Source organism: Candoia aspera, chromosome 6, assembly GCF_035149785.1.
Source record: "Candoia aspera isolate rCanAsp1 chromosome 6, rCanAsp1.hap2, whole genome shotgun sequence".
Classification (NCBI taxonomy): Eukaryota; Metazoa; Chordata; class Lepidosauria; order Squamata; family Boidae; genus Candoia; species Candoia aspera.
This window is the reverse complement of record NC_086158.1, coordinates 80,215,637-80,239,105: the sequence shown is the minus strand read 5'-3', so window position 1 is coordinate 80,239,105 and position 23,469 is coordinate 80,215,637. Positions and strand designations below refer to the sequence as shown.

The window sequence follows — 23,469 nt, the reverse complement described above, 5'->3', positions numbered from 1 at the left end:
ATCAATAAGAATGTACTAAGAATTAACAAAATATTCTAACTAATCTGAAACAGGACCATTATGGCCAATCAGACAGAAGTGTTTTACAACCCGATGTTAAAAGAAGCTCGAACTTTGAGTAGGACAGAGGTCCATGTGTGATATTATAACTCATAAAACAGATGAGGAAGAAGGTAGGGAGATGTCTAATCCCCATCTTGCAGCAGGGAAGCATAAAGAGGGTGGCTTATGACAAATATAGATGCAGCTGGCTCAGTGCTTTGCATAAGCTGAAGATAGTACTTGGCCATTCCTTCTGTTAACTTGGAAGTTAAGCAGGGTACTTATTGGTACTGGGATGGGAGGCCACCAGGAAACCCCAGGCACAATTATGCCCCTAAGAATTTACTTGTCTATATTTTGTGGGGAAGGAAGGGAAGGACATAGTAATACCGAAGAGTAACTATTTTTTGAAAATATATGACACATTACCCAGGCAATCCTGGATGATATTGCCCCCTCCCTTCTCTGCCCGCGTGCTTGAAATCAGACCAAAGAGTTCCATAACCGGGAATCGGAACTGAACGGGAGTTGGGTCGTCTTCCTCTTCCTACTTCTATGGGCGAATGGGAGGTGGCGGAGGGGCGGGTGAGAAAATAGCGAAAGGCGAAGTCTGCGCACTGTTGCACCAGCGCGGCGCCTGAATGATGAAACGTACGGCGGCGGCAGAGTCCTTGCGCTATGAGCGAGGGGCGGGGCCGGGGAGGAGGAGGAGCCACCCGGACAAATCAGGGCCCACCCTCGGCGGCTGCGTGGTCTTTCCTTTGCGGCTCACTTCAGGAGCCGGCCCGCCTGAGCAGCATGGCCGGGTACCGCGTGGAGGAGCGTGGCTGCCTCAACAGCCTCGAGTACAGGCTCTTCTTCAGTGAGTCCTTGGCGGGAGGACGGGCGGGCCGCTTCCCCCCCGGAGGCGGCTGGTGGGCGCGAACTGGGGCGCAGCCAGCCTGGGGATCCTTCCAGAACCAGCCGCTCTTTAACGGGATCAATGAATGCCTGCTGCGTTAGACAAGACGGTATTGGGAATCCGTTTGCGTGGCGCCCGCGTCCTCAGGGGCGTGAGCCGGGCTTCGAGCGGGAGGTAACGGCAGTGTTTCGCTTTCCTCTGAGGCGGCTGCAGGCGTTGCTAACTCGGCGTGTCCCCGAGAAGCTAATAGCCTGCTGAGCAAACCTGGATGTGCCTCCTGGAAAAATAAGCCCTCCAGAGTTTCTTGGGAATTACCTCTGGTCATCCCAAAATACGCTTCCTTAGAAATAAGCCACGTTGAGTCCGTTGGGGCTTAGTTGTAGTTTAAGCAAGGAGTATGGATAGGAAAGGCGTTCGTATTTCTGGTGGGCTTAGACAGTCTCATAAGTTCAGCTGCCTCCTTTTGGAAAGGGATGATAATAGAAGTCTCCCTCAAAGGACCATTCTGAGATTTATTTTTAAAAAGTTACGTACCTGAAGCATATAAGGGGCTGGTCAGAGAGGTGAAAGTTGTGTTGTGCCCATATGATTTTCTTTATTTAAGAAGAAAAGCCAATACAGTATATGAAAAATCAGGGCAGTGTATGTTCTCGAGGACCAGAACAGGCTGGGAAGAAGTGAAGGGAGGAAATTGGATTTACTCTAGGTCACTGACAGTATGTGTGTTGCAATTCCAATTCTACTTGCAGTTCTTTTAAGTTGCTGAGGCTATCATTCTTTCTTTTTTTTAGCTTAAATAATTATTTGGAAATTTTCTCTTGGGATTCAAAGTAAAGGAGATTCCAGTGACCCACATTACTATCCATACAAAGGGATTACATTGTGTCATAAAGTCTGTTTTGAAATGAGCTCCACTCCCCACATATTTGTTGTTTTCAGCACTACAGAAGTGCTTTGCCCTTGCCTTTTTCTGTTGCTGTTTCCCATTTAATGTAGCCTACAGCCCTGATTATTTTCCAGCCAAGTCTGATCCTGATTAGTTTTTTGAGATCAGCCAAAGTTTACTGAATGCTGCCACCTGTTTTACCTGCTGTTCATGTAAATCGAAGTTTTATGATGGACTTAAAACTCCAAGATGGTATTACACAATATGTACTGCAGTGCTTTCAAGTTGGCCAAGAATTAAATTAGAGTATTTTGAAAAATGCATATAGGTGAAATGGAACTTGACCAATCAACTATAGGAGATGGGAATATAGAATTATTTTGCCCATAATCACTGGAGGGAATTTCTGGTAGAGAAAAAGGGAAATCACTTCAGTGAAGTACTGGAAGGGGAATAATGCTTGCATGAAATATCGGTTGTGAAATACTGATTTTTGATTGTGTAAACTGTCCTTGTAATCTTCATGAGTTAAGTAAACTGGCCACATTTGCAGATACTAAACTGGTATGGGGGGGGTAAAACCCAAAGGGATAGTGAAGAGCTCCAGAAGGATGTCTTTAAACCAGGTGAATGGTCAACAAATGAAAAATGTAATTCAATTTAAGTAACTGTACAGTGATGTATATTGGCATAAAAACCCTAGCTTCACATATACATTGATCGAGTTTGACTGACTCTAATTAATCAGAAAAAAGGTCTTGAAGTTATAGTGGATTGCTCTCAAATTGATGTGTGGCAGCTGTGAAAAAGGCAAATTTCATGTTAGGAATGCTAGAAAAAAGTGAAAATAAAGCTGCCAATATTGCAATGCTGTTTTACAAACTTATACATTCATACTTGGTTGCACATTTGGAAAAGGACATGACAAATGAGAAAAAGGGCAAAAAAGCAAAAGCAAAATGACTATCTTATCACCTTCTTTAGGAGAAAAGACTACTGTAGAATGTTTGGGACTCTTCATCTTAAGAGGAAAGTCGACTGAATGAGGTGCATAAAATTGTGCATGGCATGGAGAAAGTGGACAGGGAAAACACTAGGATCAGGAATTATCCCATGAAGCTGATTTAAAACAGAGAAAACACTATTTCACAGTGAGATTCATTACTACAAGGTATGGTGGTGGCCATTAATTTGGAAAGCTTTAAAAGTGAATTGGATAAATTTATGTCACTCTATCAAAGGCTATAAGATCAGAAGATTCAGTGATCACTGTGAGTTAGGGGCAACGTGCCTTCCAACACTGTAGCAGGAGAACAGTTGCAGGTGAGAGGTAAGTGTCCATCTCCAGTTTGTGAGCACCCCAGAGGCATCTGATTGACTGCTGGATAAAACAAAACACTGGACTAAGGTAGCCCTTGGCCTAATCCAGCGGTATTATTCTTGCATTCTTATAAACTGCTGTCTAAATGGTAGGATCCTTTGTTTGCTATTAACTCCATCTTTCTGGCTATCTCAAACCAGAAACGTTAGCCCTCCATTAGAAATAGAAATTATTCCATTGTAATGCTCCTTAGATTTGATCCCAAGAGCAAAGGCTTGGTCTTTGCACTTGGCCACAATTGAGCAACATGATTTAGCAAGTTTTAAAATAGCACTTGAATGATGTGGGTGAGACTTTCACAGAACTGATGTCTCCACATCTTCACTCGAGTGATTTTTAAAATCTTGCTAAACTGTGTGTTTCAATTTTGGTCATTTACCTTGACAAGCAAACCTAGGGAGTATTACAATGGAGTAATTCTTATATCGTCTGTAGGGCTTAGGACAGATAGAGTCCCCCTTCCTGGTTTTGTGTGACTTGTATGATAAAGTGAATCACTGCCTGTGGTTCAGTTGAAAAGGGTATTTATGATTTGGGCTATCGCAATCCATGAAAAGTAGAATAAAGATTTGGTGAAGGTAGGCTAGCCAAGGTGGTTGAAAAAACACTCTGAAAGAAGGCATGGACTAACCATTGCTATATCACTGCCAAGAAACTATATGGATGCATCTATGAAGTCACCAGAGACTGCTCAGCTTGAGAGGAAAAGATGTAATAAGCTGGTCCAGGTGTCTGTTGATAGTGGCTTAACTATTGCCTTTCTCATGGGGTTTTTAAGGCATTCAGTGTTCCTGCCAGTTGGCAAATGATCTCCTCATCCACTCCTTCCCCCATTCTACAAACAAGTTGAGTTTAAAGTCTGAGTGTATTAGTTGATACGGGTAGTGAAGGTGGCTGTAAAATTAAAGCTTTCTTCAGTATAATCCCTTAAGCCAATTTTCTTCTTAGCAATGCTCCGCCCCAAGAGTTTCCGTGTTCTCCATACAAGGAAATGTCTGGTGAGATTATCCAAAGGTTACTTAATTGGTGTGATTTGATGAGCGACTCCATAATAGGGCCCAGGAATTGCCATTCTGAAATTTGACTTTCAGTGTGCAGTTAGAAAATTAACACGCACAAAAAAGTCATATAGGAGTACCAAACATCTTGAGAGATGAATGGGAATAATTTAAATGAAAAAGGGTTTCAAAACAGAAATCCCTTGTGCTGTTCTTAAATGTTACAGGTAATAGACAGAAAAAAATCCTTGAAAAATTATAATTCTCCAAGAGAGAGAAGTTGAGAATTTAAATAATTGTAATCATAAATAAATGATGGGATGCGGTGGCGCTGCGGGTTAAACCGCTGAGCTGTTGATCGGAAGGTCGGCGGTTCGAAACCACGCAGCGGGGTGAGCTCCCGTTGTTAATCCCAGCTCCTGCCCACCTAGCAGTTCGAAAACATGCAAATGTGAGTAGATCAATAGGTACCGCTTCGGCGGGAAGGTAACGGCGTTCCGAGTCGTCATGCTGGCCACATGACCCGGAAGTGTCTATGACAACGCCGGCTCCAAGGCTTAGAAACGGAGATGAGCACCGCCCCCTAGAGTCGGACTCGACTGGACTTTACGTCAAGGGAAACCTTTACCTTTACCTTAGGCAATTCTATCTTGATTATGTATTATAGTATTCTTGGTAATGTAACAGGAAGACCAGGAAGAGGAAAGATGCATTAGCATTTTTCAGTAAATATACACAAATGTAAATTGTTACATTATATTAATGTATTGTTCCTGGCTACAGGAACATGTGAGGTATCTATTCTTTTTCAGCCTTGCATTTCCTGAAAAAATTAAGACAATCACATCTTAGTTTGCTGTCTCTTACATCTCTGTAATACTATAAATGTTTTAATATACAGCTTGAATTAGATAGCTGAACTGAGAATCTAGTTTATGACTTCAGGCACACTTGTAGTTGTGTATACATCTAGGCAGATCTTTTTTACGAAGGCTGCCTAAGGTATGGTACTTGAGTTGCCCAAAATATTTATATATTTATATTTATATTGGTGGGATAAAAATCTAATAGTAATTTAGGGGCATGTAATTTATAAAGGTCTATTTTGGAAGCTGTATATGCTCTCCATGGAAAGGAACTTGTATTTTGTTCTGGGCTGCTTGCTTGATAAATTTATCCTATAGGTTCTTATTTGAAAATGAATATGCTTATTTCTTCCAATGAGGGTGGGCCAGCACAAATGTTGATTTTCACTTTTGATTTCCTTATGAATCAGACTGCTGATATGAGGCCTGTTCCCCTAAGTCTTCTTTGAAGAAGGGAGCACAGTTAAGTCCAGTTGTATCATATGAATAAAGATGTAGTAGACCCATCATGGATATTTTTAAAGTTAATAAAAATGGCAAGGAACTTACGTATTCTTCCTTTGTGCTGGGTGATCATTTGAATGATCAGGACAGATATTCAGTCTCCTCACCTTTTGAAATGCTACAGCACACTGCCTAGTGATATCATATAGGAAAGGTGTGACCAATTTTTTCAATCTGTTTTGGTAGATTTTAAGGGTGAAGGTGAGAGAGAGAGGTCCCCCAGAAGTTAATGGCTTCCATCCCTAATTTTAAACATTTTTTTTTAAAAAACCTGAAATTGCACTATTGAAATGCTGCTGAATCTCAGCACGATCTTGGTATTCTGTAGGACTTCCCCAGGTTGCTAACCTTTTTTTATATAATTACATCATTAAAGTATAATGCATGGTTTATACTTGGATTAGGACATCTTTTTTCCATCCAGATTAGCGTTCATTCGCTAATGTGAATTCTGCAGTAGTGTTTTGCATCTACAACATGTTTTTTTACCACTGAGCTATTTCTGTCAGTGTAGATGCAACAGGGGCCTTCATGTTGATAAGAACTCATGATCTGATCTAATTTATGATAATTTCATGTTGTAATTTGTGGTTAAATATAACCATCATGAGTGTGCCACTAATTCTGTTGGGCTTCTCCACGAAACCAGAAACTTGTTGAGCGGGTAGAACGGTGATTAGCTGGAGGGAGACACAAAATTGATCCACATTCCCATTGTTGCAAACTGCACAATGTGGAATATTCTCTCAGAAGTGGTACTTTATAAGGGGTCATGTGTGTAGGAAATGATATTTAAATCAAGCCTTCAACTTCGTCTGCTCAGTATGTCGAAAAATATTCTGCGTATATCTGAAGAAACAAAGAGTTGCCAGGTAATCACTTAGCAGCTTTACTTGTCCTTAGAAAGACGAGTCTGTTTGCTTTTACTGTTCTGTGTCTATGCATGACATAAATGTTTAGAATTGTTTTATAATTTACCCCTGAGGCAGAACTCTTCTTGGAGTATCTAGAATAACTGAGTTCTTGATAAGGGAAGTAGTGGCAAAAAGGAAGAACAGAAAGCGTTTTCTCAGGCTCTGTGCTGATTGAGGGTTGCATTAAGTTCCGACTACAGGTATTGATTAGGAGAATTTAAATCAATATTATCACTGGGAGTCATCTGGGCAGAACACCTGACAGTCAAACGTTAAGTAAGTAAAGACATCCTTAAGGAGTTCTACAGATTTGATCATAAGTGCCAATTTTCTCTTATTACACTGACTACTTTGAGACCGCAAAACGGATGAGAATTCTGTAAGACATTTCTTTGGATGTAACTGGAATGCAAAGTAACTGCTATCAAGTCTCTGTCAATTTGTCTTGCCAGAGATGCTCATTGTAGTAATTCAAATTCATTGTGTCTGTAATGGAACACTCACATCCTCTCCTCTTTGGCCATCTTTCTACAGATGTACAAAACCCTCCAAATTAGATTTTCCCAATCTGGAGCAGATTACCAAGGGGAGGGGAGATTACCCTTCTCCCAGTCCTACTGATAGGATAGAAATTGTCTCTTGTCATAAATGTCCTATTCAAGTACTTTTATGTGAGTATTGTATTTATTTAATAAAAATCATAGGCATCTTCTTTCATTTCTAGAAAATGATAAAGGACAGTACATTTCTCCTTTCCATGACATTCCGATATATGCAGATGCTGACAAGGTAATGTACTTGCTTTCTTTTCTCCCTTCACCTGTTCCTGTGAACTATACAATTAGGTGCCGGATACGTAATTAGTTCATCTTAAAGGAAAGAAATTGTTTGTGTATATTTTAATAGTTACAATCTAACCTTTGTGTTTGCCATACAAGATAACTGCTGTAGTTTTACTGACCATTTTATTAAGTAGGAAGAGTCTGAATTAAGTGTTCTGGTGTAGAGTAAAAAATTCAGAAGCAGAGTTGCAGAAGAAAATCTTTATTTAACTTATTCTGCTGGTTATGGATAGTTATTTTAGTCTTAGATTGAAGTTTGCTCATTTTACTGTAGAAACGGCTTCCAAGGGAGAGAAATATGGAACAATCAATCCTATCTTCCTATACCACCTGAAATAGACCAAATGAACTGTTTCCTTGCTTTTATGTCCAACTTCTACGCATAATACGGTCAAAATGAACCTTTGTTGTGAATTTTTTATAGCTGCGTTTGATTTCCAAATTAGGTGTGTTAAGTGTTTGCGTTCCATATTTTGAGAAATTGTTTTTCAAACCTATATAGGAAGTATTTCCCTACTACTTGGATTTTTCTCATTCTAAGAACCAGTGTATTTTATTTATATGATTTATATGGATGCCGATCTCACACCCTGGGCAGCGTACAAGGATTAAAAACATTCACTCAAAAAATCCCACAATATATAGTTCCTGGCACCCAAGGATAAATAATAACCCCAATTAATTGATTATGTGCCATCAAGTCCTTGACTCTTATAACCACATTTACAGAAGGAAAAAACACACCATCAACAGCAGAGCTTACCTAAGCTCCTTCCCACCTGAGAAGACAGCCAGGTCCTCAGTGCCGTGTGAAAGGTTGACAGGGTTGGGGGGATGCTCTTCCATAGTTTAAGAATACATGTACAGTGAGCTGCTTCAGATGTAGTAATCTCCAGTAGACTGTGTTGTGTAGAGCTCAGTTTCCATCTTTCACATCCCTGATTTCCCACATATTGTGCTTTTTCTGATCCAGTTTGCAACAAGTGAACTGGGATATTGTTATAATTAGCTTACAAAACAGAATAGTGCTTGAATATAATGTATTTGCCCATCAGACTAAGAGTATTTAATTGGAGTGGACTGGTGTCAGGCTTGTAGTTAGAAGGGCTTTGGAGGGCTATCCCTAAGTTCTACTCTTAATTTAACCAAAACAACCCCTACTTATTTTGGTTAAATGGTGTCTTTGGCTGGCTCAAACAACTAGGACTCCAATCCTTTGGCTGCTATGCCAGACTTCTAGATTAGCTACAGGCCTGATTTATGTTTCCTCGGCATTTTACATACTTTAATTCCAGCTGTAATAAGAACTCAGTAAATAAGCCTGAGACATCAGGTTTTAATGAAAGTATCAAGTTAAATAAAATATTTGGGCTTAGAACAGAACAGAAATGTTCTTGTGAACACACAGCCTCCAGGTTAGGAAGCAATACTGCATGAACAAACAGTTGAGATAATCAGGATTTATGTTTATATTTCAAAAATGCAAATGCTTTGAATGAACTTATTGCCACATTCTTTGTCGGTAGTCAGTTCAATTTACAAAGAAAATAGGAAAAAGATGTGAGAAAAGAATGCATGTGTTTGGAAGATTGAGGATCTGTATGCATTGACAGCAGCTTAAAGCAAAGGCAGGTTCTAAGGATAAACAAGAATAGCCAGATTTAAAGCTCTGATTGCAAGGCCATAACCCCAATACAGCTTATATAGCACAGTAGTAAAATTTTGATTGCATGTCAGAGCTAGGTGAAATGCAGGAATAAGTAGAATTCAAAATTCTACCTAGAACAAAAGCAGACATCATTCACTCTAGCCTCTAGCACTTTCCGTTATTCGTATTGTTTTTATAAACTTGATAGGATTGAGCATCATTCACTCTGGTGTTGGAGACATTCTAAATGTATTCCTACTTGGATTACTTTTGTGTTCCAAATAGATACAGTATTGCTTCACTGAACTGTGTAAAAATGATCTGAAATTTTGTGTAAACAGATGTTAATTAGCTTTTGTTTCTTGTGATTTTTTTTTTAATCCCACCTTTATTATTTTTATAAGTAACTCAAGGCAGGGAACATACTTAGTACTTCATCCTCCTATTTTCCCCACAACAACAACCCTGTGAGGTTTTCTTTTTAATCGCATGGCATAGCAGTTCGGTGTTCTTGCTGCTTTTTTTCTTGCTGGGAAATCCTTGTGAGGTCCAGCAGTCAGATGTGTAGATTATTTAGCCGTGACAAGTCATGTTGCCCCGGGTGCACCATGAGGAGGCTAGTCTATATTGCACTTAGTTGGGCTGAGAGAGAGTGACTGGCCCAAGGTCACCCAGCCGGCTTTCATGCCTAAGGTAGGACTAGAACTCACGGTCTCCTGGTTTCTAGCCTGCTGCCTTAACCATTAGGCCAAACTGGCTCTCTGTTGAAATTACTCATTTCCTGACTTGAAGAATTTGATCATTATTCTGATCAATGGATTCTTGCAGTATTCCTGTCAAGCAGTTGCTTGATTGCAAGAATTGAGCTTCTGTCATAAATAGACAGACCTAGACACTTAAAAGGTCTTCTGAATAACTTTTCTCTTTGAAGGAGAAAAATTAGTTGGCCTAAGCTGTGCTGTGTTAAACTAGAGCTGATCTGTCCCCTTGTCCTTAAACTCATGGAAAACCAGGCTTAGACATGAGGGCTCACTGCTTAAATCCTGTTAATGGGTAGTGAACAATCCAAGAATAAACTGTTAAGTAGGGACTGGCGCCAGATGTGCATAGTCTATATATTTTTGTATTCTAGTAATTATTGTACTATTATCCTCTCAAGTGTATAAAAGATATTTGCTGTTGCTTTATCAGATGGGAAGACTTTGGGCTTGTCCCCAGTGCTGTGGCGTCAGTAAAGTTTTCTTTCTGAACAGCCAGAGAGCCATCTCTTTTAGTAAAATGAATGCCAGGAGAAAATACCTTCTACGTTTTCTTTTTCTTAAAAGTCAAGGGTTTCTCCCCATTCTAGTTAAGGAAAAATGAGCACCTCCTCCCACTTGAAAGTTATAGTAGGGCCAGCTTATATTTGGATAATAATTACACTCTGGGCAAAAAGTTTTTCAAAGATGCTTATTGAATTTAAAGAAGAAGTGATGCTTATTGTTGAGAAGGCTTGTCCTACAGAGGAAAACTTGTGTGCAGGAAAGGAGAAAAAGCATCGTTATAATACTCATGTGAATGGAAACATTTCAGGGAGCTCCATGGGATAATAGTTGCTGGGTGACAATTCAGGAAGGACTACAGATAGCTGATTTCTCTGCAGAGGGACTTATTCTTTATTTAGTATATAAAAGAAGAACAGAAGTTTGAGGAAAAAGAACAAAAACACAATCAACCCATCTGAAAAAAAGGAAAGAAAATAACCACCAAAACACACATTACACAGAATAAAAATAATCATTGAGCACAATTTTTAAATAACTCATTAAGCCTCGATCATAGAGAATAATATAGATCGATAGTATTCCATGTGATTGACGCAAAATGATATAACCTGATAATATGCCATAGTGGTGCACAATATTTAGGTCTAATGGGTTTGGTGTAATTTCAGTATTATAAATAAAACATACCGTTGGCATATACTTATAGTTTATGTTCAAGCTCAGCCACTGTTACAACTATCTTCAAACTGTCTTCCCTTTGATAAGGTTCCAATATCCAAGTGAATATAAAAGGAGATAAAGGACATCCTTGATGGGTTCCACAAGACATCTTGGTATATGAAGAAATAATCCCATATGTAATAACTGGAGCAGAAGAGTTAGAGCACCTGATATTAATTCAAGCAGTAAAAAATAGGAAGGGGGTTTTATTTGGCCAAGACACATTTCAAAAATTTCTGCTGCCGTGTACAAAAGGCCTTTTCCCCATTGATGGATCCCGCCACTACAGATTTCAGTCGGTATCAATTAAAATATTGGCAGATATTTCTCAAGTTTTTATAAAACCAGTTTTACAGAATGGATAATTTAATGTATCGTTGTCTGTAATCTACATGCCAAGTCACGCTCAGTATTTTGGCATCTCCCTGAAAGGGTTTTGCCAAGAATTGAATAGATTGTGGTGGGTCATAAATGGAACAAATCAATGAATAACTCTTACTCTTTTGGCTCTTGCTGCTGTGCTGCCCGACAGAATGGTGGCCTCCGGATTAGGAAGCAATGCTGGAGTTTGGGATAACTTTCATGAGTTATTGGTCCTATCTACAATGCTTGGAAAAGTCACTAGCAGTTGAAAAAGAGGCTGACAGACGACAAGGTGCCTAGATACCATCACTAGTAATACAAACAGAAATTTACAAGAAGTCAAGCAAGCAGTTACTGACAGAGTCCAGGGAAAAAAGAACAGAATGACTGAACAGGTAGAGAGCAAGCTTAGGTTGGCTCTGGCTGTTAAGATTTCATCTCTATTCCTGGATTAGGTACTGTGTTGACAGCACAAAGCCGCCTCTCTCTTTGTAGGCTCTGGAGTCATCTGGGCTGAAATTTTGACCTCCTTTTTTGTACTCTGAGATTGGTGGAGAATTTACCCCTTATCATTCCCATCCTCCATTGAGCTGATTTTCTCTTTATTGGGGCACAGAGCTGCCAGATGTGGTGCCAGAAGCAGATATGATCATTTACACCAAGCCGGTTGCCCATTTTTGTGATAAGAGGTGATCCTCAAAATACGTGGTCTCCTTTCCCTGAGAGGACTCTGCATATTCTTAGCTGATATTTTTGTGAACTGTATAAGGAATAGCTCTGCCTCTGCCTCGCAAAAGAAGAGATCAGTTGGGACAAAAGAACTGGGATAGAATTAATTGGAACTAAAAACAGTGTACCAGGTAGTCCTCATTTAGCAACTGCCTCATTTAGTAACCATTCACAGTTATGATGGTGATGAAAAAATAACTTTACGACCAATCGTTGTATTTACAACCTTTGCAGGTCTGTAAAGCAAAGGAAAGCTGAAGTAAGATCATAAGCACAGTTGCAGTTTCACTTAGTGACCGCTTCACTTAATGATCAAGTTGTCCCAGTTGTGGTCAATAAATGAGGACTGCTTGTATGTAGGGATTTTGTCTTGTGATTACTTCCTCTGTCCTTAGATTTTGCTAAAACAATGGGTCTCTGACTTTTTTAAAGTTTAAGATAAAATTCGTTTCACTGTTGATGCGATGTAAACACTGTGATACATAAAATATTTATTTTAAAATTTATTTAATTTTAATTTTATTTATTTTTATCCCACCTTTATTATCTTTAAAAATCACTCAAGGCAGCAAACAGACCTAATATTCCTTCCTCTTCCTGTTTTCCCCACAACAACCACCCTGTGAGGTGAGTTGGGCTGAGAGAAAGTGACTGACCCACGGTCACCCAGCCGGCTTTCATGCCTAAGGCGGGACTAGAACTCATAGCTTCCTAGTTTCTATAATGACATTCACAACTTAGGTTCTCATGAATGGGGTACTCCTTATCACTTTTGTTTTTAAGCCCCCCCCCCAATGCTTGGATCTATGTAGAACCGTATTTTTTCTTTTAAGAGAGAATCATCCCACTCCCAGCATTTATACATCAACTTATGCAAACACAATATGTAAATTCCATTTCTACATTATCATTCTTGGTGAGTGCGAAAGGAGTAACTATTTTCATTTATTCACGGCAGAAACAGTATCTAGTGTGCTAAAAAAACCCACACGTATTCATATATATAGAGAGAGTCTTATTATATATATACTTTACAGAATTTATGTTCTTTTCAGAATGTCTTCAACATGGTTGTGGAAATACCTCGATGGACCAATGCTAAGATGGAGGTAATATAACTAGAGAGCTATAATCTGTGGCTTAATTAAACTTCATCAAAAATTGTTTGTTAGATTTCAAATTGCCTGGTATTGATAGTATATAATATAGTAAGTGTTCTAAAGCTAAAGTCCTATGCACACTCTATTTTTATTGTGTTTATGGTTCCTATCAATCTGGATATTTATCTTGCTATAAAAATATTAAATAAAACACAAAGAAAGTCACATTTTTTTCTTAAATGTTTTTTTTTTAATTTGAGTACTAAACTAAGTAAATTCTGTTTTAGATTGCAACTAAAGATCCTCTAAACCCAATTAAACAAGATGTGAAGAAAGGAAAGCTACGCTATGTTGCTAATGTATTCCCCCATAAGGGCTATATTTGGAATTACGGTGCCATTCCACAGGTACTCTATTACCCTATCTTTTTTACGAACCCCAGTACCAAACAACACTAAGTAGGGGAACTTTATACCGCTGCGTAGACAACTGTGGGCAAACCCTCTGGAGGAAGAAGGAAAACATCTTAGGTTGTAAACAAGCAAGCTCCCTGTGTTGCAGCAGAAAGAATAGCTTTATTGAAACATAACAAGCCTTCAAACTATGTAGATTGAATGAATTAAACCAGTATTGATGGTAATAATAGGAATGCCATGAATCAATTCTGGTTTAATATTTATTCAGTCTGTGCCCTCTTTTAAATTTGGAAACCCTGGCAAACTCTTAACATTTATTGCTGTAGGAGGATTGTTGTAGTGATAATAAATCAGGTCCATTAAATGAATAGAATTAAACTACGTTAAATCCTCTATTTAACAGACTTAATAGAGGGAAGGGGGTATCTATAAAGCAGAACATCTGTTAAAACCAAATGGGGTTTTACAGATACAGTATATATTTTATATATATTACATATTTTACGCATGATCTTATGCACACACACAGTGATACTATGGGTGGATTGATTTTTTTCCCATTGTATCCAAAGGCCACTAAACTGAGATCCATTAAACGGAGAGTTTATTATTGTCTCTTCCGCCAATTTCCTTCTGACTGATCTTTCTGATTTTCTGTTTCCTATGGGAAAATATAATGACCCTTCCCTTTTCCTTTTTACCTGTTGGCTTTGTGATCGTTGCTATTAACTTCTTCCTTAGATTTCACAGCTGTCTTGATGATAAGTTCACTTTTCAATAGAAGACAGCACACAGCTTGCTTTGTGTTCATCTCATGAAGGATTTCATCTGATATCCCTTTTATTTTCCAAGCTGGTAGCCCTGTGACTCCAGATGGCTAGCACGTGCTGTTTTATGAAAGGCAGAGCGTTCCAGAGCTGTCTCTGCCAGGATTTTCATAACAGTGTTTCTGACCTGGAAGGAAGTTAGGTCAATTTCTATTAAAGCAGTCCTGAACAGTAGCTTCCTTCTAGCAAGTGTTATCCCTGCAGTCACATTGGGTGTGAGATAACCTCCTTATGCTGAAGTATCTCAGACTTCATGTGAACATGTTTTGGGTTCTGTATCAAATTCTTTTGCATGTTGAATGTTCATAAACAATACTTGCGTTGTCCTATGTAGAAAATTCATTGTTTCACGTATTCCTAAAAGCATGAGTTCCCCAGAACAGTTACTATGAATCCAGCTTTCTGCTTGGATTCCTTGTTTTCTTGTTCTTCAAGCAAAGACATCACACCTGCCAGCCACACAATTCTGCATGGTTGTCAATGGACAAAGGATGGTTTTGAGTTCATTTATAGAATATGTAAAGGTGAAAATATTTTAATAGGCCTTAAGTAAGCCTTAGTTGAGCAGCCCTGTGCTGAGATGACAGGCAGGGTATATAGCAAGTACTTAAAGGAAACGGTATTTATTTTGTAGACATGGGAAGATCCATTGCATAAAGATGAAAATACCAGCTGTTGTGGAGATAATGATCCAATCGATGTTTGTGAAATTGGGAACAAGGTAACAAACCACTTTTCAGATGGAGATTTGGTGTTTGCTAACCTTCTTTGAAGTGTTGCCAATATGTGACTCTGAAGATATTTTGTAATTGGGCTGTTCATCTTGCTGTCACTGTTAATATACAGAAAGGCACTATAGCTAGGCATCATGGGAAGGTTACATTGTGGTTGATTTTTACATGTAGAACAGAAGTACAGGTAGTACTCGGTTAACGACCACTTGTTCAGCAACCATTTGAAGTTACGATGGCACTGAACGAGTGGTGGTTATGACCGGTCCTCGAGGTTCTGGCTGACCCAGCATCCCCGTAGTCACTTGATTGCGATCTGGACACTTGGCAACCAGCTCATGCTTATGACGGTTGCAACCTCCCGCGGCCAAGTGAGTGCGATTTGCAACCTTCCCTGCCGGCTTCCCACAAGCAAAGACAATGAGGAAGCCGGCAGGGAAGGCTGCAAGTTGTTTGGGTAAGTCTCCCCAACCGACACCACCCCAAGCCTTGCTGCACTTGCACTGTGCCTCCCCAGCCACTCGTGCTCCCTTCTCCACCGAGCAGCAGCCACCCCAAGCCCTGCTGCACTCACACCGGCCTCCCTGCCACTCGTGCACCACCCCGCACATGCCTGCCTGCCAGCCTGCTTGCAAGCCACCTGGGACTTGCAACTTCCTGCTGGTCTTCCCATTGATTTTGGCTGTTGGAAGCCAGCAAGAAGTTGCGAGGAGGTGCTTGCTTAACGACCCATGATCCTCGCTTAACAACAGCAACAGGGACTGCAGTGATTGCATTGCTAGGCGATGCGGCCACATGACACCACACTTTATGACTGCATCACTTAGCAGTAGAAATCCTGATCCCAATTGCTGGCGTAATTCAAGGACTACCGTAGAGGAAATGTTTAAAGAACTGTAAGTTTAAAGGGCGCTTATTAGCTTAATGCAGTCTTAACGTACTTTTCATAACAAATTCTACTGGAGGGGGGAAGTACGTTTCAAAATGACAAGGGCGATCTTGTGGAACAATAAGGGCTTCTCCATCCTGTGTTACATTAGATCAGTGGTTCTTAAACAGTTTGACCCCATTACCCCTTTTCTGGTCTCGAATAATGTCATTATTCCCTCCCAAACAAAAACAAAAAACAAAACACCAGACTATTGCTTTACACAAGTGTCTCAGCAGCCGCAGTCCCAAATTGGATCCTCCATACTGGATCCTCGACTCACAAACAAGCAATTATGAATTGCTCCATTGTCCCCAGGGTATGCCCAAATTACCCCATTTTAAGAACCACTGCTTTAGAAGTTATCAGAGAATATGGCAGATACAGGAAGTACTGGTTTTTGCTGTTCAACACAGCATTATATATCTTGGGGCAGCTAAAGCATTAGAGCTAAAATGTTAGAAAATGCAAACATATGCCAATTTCTATGCAGAGCCTAAATATTTAAATACTCTCTGGCAAGCAAATATGGTAGGTGCCCAGACATTATGCTTATTACGTAGTATTGCTTTGAAGCTGCTATTGTCAAGGCATCTCTGGAAAGAATGTAATATGCAATGAAAAAGCTGAAAATAATCATGTAAGGCTTTCCTTCTCACTTGAGATCAGCCTATCTGCAGAAATTGTCCAAAATCACCCTCTGAATAGGCTGCTGATTTGGTAAACATGAACCCTGGAATTCTTTCCACAAAGTTCAGGTTGCTGAGCAGACAGGCAGAAGAGGAGATATTGTTACTTCCCTGTTCTGGCTTAGTAGAACTAGCTGTGCAATCCTGGATCATACCTAACGAGTATATTTATTCGAACAGGTGTGCAGTAGAGGAGAAGTAATTCAAGTGAAAGTTCTGGGTACCCTGGCATTGATTGATGAGGGTGAAACTGACTGGAAGATCATTGCAATCAATATTAAAGACCCTGAAGCTGCTAATTTGAATAGTAGGTAGCTTTGAAGTGAGGTTGCAGACAGATCTGTGCCTTATCTTTTTTGTTTTTGAAATTCCATGTGTGTGAAGGGTGTAACTGATACAGAGTGGGCTTGTGTTACATTCTTCATGCCATTCCACTGTTAACAAACCTTCAGCAGGACATTGCTGTTCTTATGTTGGAGTGAAAATGCAAAGCCAAACCTGACCCACAGGAATTCCCACCCAGCCTTTCAGTTCCTTCCATCTCTTTCTTGGCACCAGCCCATTTATTCAGTGCCGCCCTTTTATCCATTCTCAGAACTCACCAGCTGTTGGATGGAGATAAGAAACTCAATACTTAGGCTACGTTTCGGAGGACAAAAGGTTTTTCTTTCTCAGTGCTGAGAAGAGGAACATTTAGCTGCTGAGGGGTAAACGTTCCTTCTTAAAGAAGAAAGTTGGAGATTCCTTCCTCTATGCACAGGGAAGCAAGACATAATTGCTCCTGCAGGCATGTAGTCTTTGTCTGCAGGGAAAAAAGCAGCTTGGTGGGTAGGAAGTTGACAAAGATGGTAAAGCTTAGAAAGAAGGGGAAGGACTTGTTGGCAGATTGCTAGGAAAGCCTTTGGCCCAGGAGAGATCAGAAAAGTCACACACCAGGCATTTCTATAAAAATAATTTTATTTACAGAAAACAAAACATATTTAAAAGCTTCTGCATTCTTGCAGGCTCTCAGTGAGAGCTGCTTAACTCTCTACATGCCTATACAGAAGGGAAACAGAAACTAAAACAAGTCCAGGCAAGTTCTTTCCCCCAGGTGCAAAAATTAACATTAGAAAAGGGGACGGTTGAATTCAACCTCTTCACCTGGCCAAAATGATTAGTTACCATAGTAACCTTAATCTGTAGTAGAAAACATTAACAGGAGTTCCATCTGTGGTCCTCAGCATGATATTATCTCACTTGCCAGGGTTGTGAAGGGGCCAAGCCAGCCCTTGAACTTAATTTGATACTGTTTAGAAGCCAGAGAATAGTAGGAGGTGGGTTGATGATCCTAAACAAGGCCAGAGGTGCAAAAGCCTCCATGCTCCCAGATTATATAAATAGCTATCATGCAAAGTTGAACTTCATTTTTGAGTAATCATACATTGATTTAATTTCCTTTTGGCTTCCTACTCTTAGATGTGAAATATCCTTAATTAGTGCAATAGATATACAGTAGAATTCTTGATTGAATATAGGCTGATTTATATGGGGACGGTCAAGCTTTCCTTTGCAAGACATTCCACTAAAAAAGCTAAGAATAAAATGTATTGGTACACTCAAGCAAAATTTAGTTCTGAATATATGCTTTTAAAAATTTAAGATATTGATGATGTCAGGAAAATTAAGCCTGGATACCTGGAAGCGACTGTGGACTGGTTTAGAAGATACAAAGTACCTGACGGGAAGCCAGAAAACAAGTTTGCATTCAATGGAGAGTTTAAAGATAGGGTATGTATACGTTTTGTCTAATACTTGCCACTGTTTGAAGCTGTTTAGCCTTTTCCTATTAATGCAAACAATATCAAAAGGGTATGAAAGTATGTCGGCAGCCGTTTTTGTTCAGAAATGGCTGCCTCATTGCATTCAGAAATTGTGCTTAACTACAGAAGATCTGATGCCCATACACACAAGTCAAAAGTAAAGAGGGGATTTGTTTTTTCAAATTAACTAGCCAGAGGGGCTTAACTAAACTGTTAATCTGCCTGTCGGAAACCTCATAGCACGGTATAACAATGTGGTGGATAAAATTTATGCTTTTTATATCTATCTACAGAAAAATGCTGCAGTAATCACAGCATATTATTCTATCAAGCTGTTGAGAAGAGACTTTGAGTTTGTTTCCCTTTTTAAATTTTAGGACTTTGCAACTGATATTATTAAAAGCACCCATAACTACTGGAAGGCTCTAGTAATTAAAAAAATAGATGCAGGAGAGATTTCTTGGTAAGTTATTACAACTACTTCTTTCAGAAGTGCCTTGGAGAGATGAATCAAGTGAGAATCTTAGTTTTAAACTGTGTGAGATTGATGGTTTAATCTTTTTATTAAATTTAAATCCTGTATTTGTCCATTTTAAAGGTATGTTTCAAGATTTTCAAATTACTTAAATGCATTGGAGAAAAATCCAGCTACTTTTCTAACTTTTCTTTTCCAGCACAAATACATCTTTGACAGATAGCCCTTTCAGTTGCAGTCAAAGCTCCGCAGCAGCCACTGTGATGGCGGTAAGCAGTTCTGATAAACGTTTGTGCCCTTCATATCTTGGGACATCTATCAGGAAAGGCTGTGTGTATTCTGGGCAAAATAAGAAAGGAAAATGCTGGATCAGATCCAACATTCTGCTCCTTGGGAATCCATGGTAGCTGGAGAAAGCCCACAAGCCAGACCAGAGTCAGTAGCGCTCCTCCCATTTATCCTTGTAGCGATCAGTAATCACAGCAATGCCATTTCTGATGCTGGAGGTCAGCTATTCTCATTGTCATTAGTCAATATTAATAGCTTTATCTTCTACCCCTGTGGTATTGGTTGCAGAATTTAGCACCCTGAGAACCTAGTGTGTATCTTTGTAACTCCACTTTACAGGTAGTCCTCGCTTAATGACCACAGTTGGGACTGACAACTCTGTTGCTAAATGAAACAAGTGACCGTGATGGACTTACGACATCAGTTCCCATTTGGTCATTACGTGAGTCACCCATGGTCATTAAGTGAGACATCACATGACTGAGACTTGCAGTTTTACTGCCAGCTTCTCCATTGACTTTGCTTGTTAGAATCTGAGTGTAAAGCGTGCAATGGCGATCATGTGACCATGGGACACTGCAACGATTGTGAATGCCCGCTGGTTGCGAAGTGCCAGAATCTCAATTATGTGACTGCAGGGATGCTGCAACAGTTGTAAGTGCAAGGACCAGTCATAAAGTTAGTTTATCAGCACCATCATAACTTTGAATGGTCGCTAAACAGGGCAGCTGTTAAGTGAGGACTACCTGTATTGACACCACAGGTAGAAGTATACTCTACCTTTGCTATCAGGTTCTCTTTTCCCCAAAACCTTTAAGTCAATTTAATTTAGATGCCACTTTGATCTTTCTACTGGCTGACTACACTGAGATGTTCTACTGTTCATCTTGCACATCTGTTTCAAAAAAACAATCTAAAGAATTTTGTTAAAAGAAATGCAAAATAATGTTTAATTGATTCTACTTAGAATTGGTGTACAATAATCTCAGAAAACCTTTTTCTCGCTAACATTGGAAACACAGGCAGCAGAAAAACAGAAGGAAAAAAACAAGAAAAACAGGCAGTTTGGTCTAGTGGTTAAGGCATCAGGCTAGAAACCAGGAGGCTGTGAGTTCTAGTCCCCCCTTAGGCCTGAAAGCCAGCTGGGTGACCTTGGGCCAGTCCCTCCCTCTCAGCCCAAGAGCCAATCAGGTGTAATAGGAGAGTTCTAGTCCCACCTTTGGTATGAAAGCTGGCTGGGTGACTTTGGGCCAGTCCCTCCCTCTCAGCCCAACCCACCTCACAGGGTTGCTGTTGTGGGGAAAATAGGAAGGAGTATTAGGTATGTTCTCCACCATGAGTTATTTATAAAAATAATAAAGGCGGGGAAAAAAATTAAAATAATCACAGCCAACTAATAAACAAGGCCCGATTTTTCAGACATAAAGTTTTAGAGCCACTTTCTCCAGCCAGCTTCTTCCAGACAGCATGCAGCCAATAGAGATAATTCCATGCTATTAAAATACCAAAATTTAATTTTGATATTTATTACAAAACCTTTGATACTGATTTATAAGCAGTTCTGAATTCATAATTCTGAATGAAACATCTGTTTCAGCTACCTCCTTCTGGGCCCTGTAAGCCACTACCAACTGAAGGTAAATAATCTTAATTTAGAGTAAAATATGGATATATGTATTTTTGTTTTGGGGAATGATAAGGTTGACAATTCCTATTTGGCATATTAATGTGAATACTGCTTATACCTTATAGTTGGCTGTTTTTGCAAGACAAATTAAGGCCAGGAACAGCCAACCATTGAGTTGGGATACTAAACCTGGCTAAATGTAAGAGTAAGAGATTTATTCATGAGTGCTATGCCAAACAGTATGTACAACACAATTTAGATTGCAGTATTGGTTTTGATGTCGCTAAGACATCTTGTTTTCTATTAATAAAGAATTATTGTGGTACTTTAAAGGCTAATAAATAATTACAAGACCAGAAGTTCACGAGATTTAGAATCTGATTTATCATATATGCAACTTTGATTATACTGCAACAGTTTGGCATGACTGCTGTTCTGGATACTGTTTATTTAAAGCTGAATATACATTCTGTTATGGGCAGCTTGTTGCTTTATAGTGCTATTAAACATTTGGAAAGCTGGCTATCACACCTCCACATCTAAATCCCTACTAACCTCACAGAAGCTCGTCCCATATATTTACCATCTCTGTTTATGATCCCTTTACTTAAGGGTGCTTTCCCTTCGTGTTCTTAACATACATGGCAAGAGTTTCCCGATACAATGTCAAAGGAACAACTTTCTGATATGCAAATTGTCAGATAGGAGTTAAGATCCCATGCTGGGCAAAGGCTGTTGGCTAAAAGCCTTGTCCACTTCAATAAAAGAGCGTGTTTTTGATCACGTTTTCCCTGATTCTGTAATTTTTCAGAGAAATTGCCTCTGAATAATTAGCTTCTGTGAAGCCGCTTAAAATGGTTACTACAGCTTGAAACAGATTGTGCTAACATTTTGTCTTTTTTCCCCCATTTCTTTTCCCTCCAACCCAGTGGACAGGTGGTTCTTTTGCCAGTGAAACTTGCCCCAAAGTCAAGATTACAGAAGCTGTTGCCTACTCATCAAGATATTTGTGCAGAATATTTGTGAAGAATTAGCTGAGAATTAAGACTCTTCAACTCCAAAACAATATGTTTATAAATAAGTCAATGATGACTCATAGTACACTGTATGTGCTCAAAATATAAGAGATCTGATAATGTAAAACACCAACTAAAGTCTTCAAATATACGTTGTGAAACTCACTGTTACGTTATGTATCGACATTATTGTGTTGTTTGCTAGGTACATTTTGTTGAAACTCATTGAGGTTTATCTCAACATTTCCCAGTGTAGAATTCTATTTTTTTTTTATCAGACAGGTTTATCTTAGTAGATGGAGGGAAAAAAACAGCCATACAGATTCTGAATCCTTAACCACATCCTCATTCCTTGTACTACTTATGCCATTTTAAAGCTTAAGGTACCTTACAAAATCAACAAACCATGGAACTCTGATTAAAGTACAATGTAGAACCCAAGAATGTAATTTTCAGGTAATCCTTAGCATTCTCTTCTTCCACCGCAGGCTTAGATCTAGCACGAAGACTGTGTCTGTTCCCCTTTTGTTTGAAAGAGGAGCTCTTGTCTTGACTACTGCAGTGTTTGAGTGCTGCTGCTGCTGTTTATGACTGCTTCCAGTCATTGATGCAGTCAGCAGATAAAAAATAACAGTGTGCTAAAATTTAATGGCGAACCAATATAAAATGACATAGGAACCAGCCGTTACATAAAACAGTGAATGAGGTAAGATGATAGCCTGAGACTGGCCATCTGGTCTCAAAGAGGTGCTTCTTTATGCTCAGTGCTGTGTTGGTGTCTTCTAATGATATCCATGAATGCCTCTTAACAAGTATTACCTTTTTTAGTAATGAGACCAACACAGGTCTGGGCAATAGTTGCCTCCAGGACCCCTTTATGTGGCTCTGGGACACCTCCCACCCTCTACCATCAGTGCTGAAAACCTAAGGCAGTTTTTGAAGTGGAAAACTGGAAAAAAAATGTAACCCCTAAAATGGGCACATACAGGAAGAGGTCCCAGACTCTGATTCCTCAAATCACAACCTATCTTCTCTTTCCCCTCCAGCTTGGAGTTTGTAAATTGCTTCGCCCTATTTCCTCCTTCCTGCAGCCTCACATACCTCCTCCCTTCCCCACCATCCTAATTTCTTCAGCAGAGTGAGTGCCAGGTCAGATGGTCAGTGTTTTGTATAGAGGCCTCCCACCTTCCATGCATAATTACTCCTCTGAAAGGAAGCACAGAGAATTTAAAAGGAACAAAAAGAACACTTAAGACTTCATACAGATTTCTGGACTGGTCCAGTAGCTTTTCATTCAGCATACTTTTGCATCAGACTGGTAACCTTTTGTCTTTTGACTTATCGCTCTGGGAATCATGACCTGTATTTTAGGAAAATCTGCATCAGCGGTTGGCAATCAGGTGCCTTCAGGTACCCACGTCTGTCAGAATTCTCAGATTTTTTGCACCTCGACTATCTTGCAAGGTTATCTACAAAATGGGCACCAAATCCTCAAGGGCGGTGAGAGTCAC

The 23,469-nt window shown here is 39.6% G+C and overlaps 1 protein-coding gene across 1 annotated transcript; it reads left to right on the top strand.

Moving 5' to 3' along the window:
- The first annotated feature begins 803 nt into the window (after positions 1 to 803).
- PPA1 (inorganic pyrophosphatase 1) lies at positions 804 to 22,129 on the top strand. The gene is made up of 11 exons (XM_063307506.1): positions 804 to 904; positions 7,217 to 7,281; positions 13,115 to 13,168; positions 13,447 to 13,566; positions 15,037 to 15,123; positions 16,931 to 17,057; positions 18,393 to 18,520; positions 18,930 to 19,015; positions 19,227 to 19,296; positions 20,913 to 20,952; positions 21,872 to 22,129. The coding sequence occupies exons 1-11, from the start codon at positions 841 to 843 to the stop codon at positions 21,895 to 21,897; spliced, it is 867 nt and encodes a 288-aa protein (XP_063163576.1). The 5' UTR covers positions 804 to 840; the 3' UTR covers positions 21,898 to 22,129.
- The last annotated feature ends 1,340 nt before the right edge of the window (positions 22,130 to 23,469 follow it).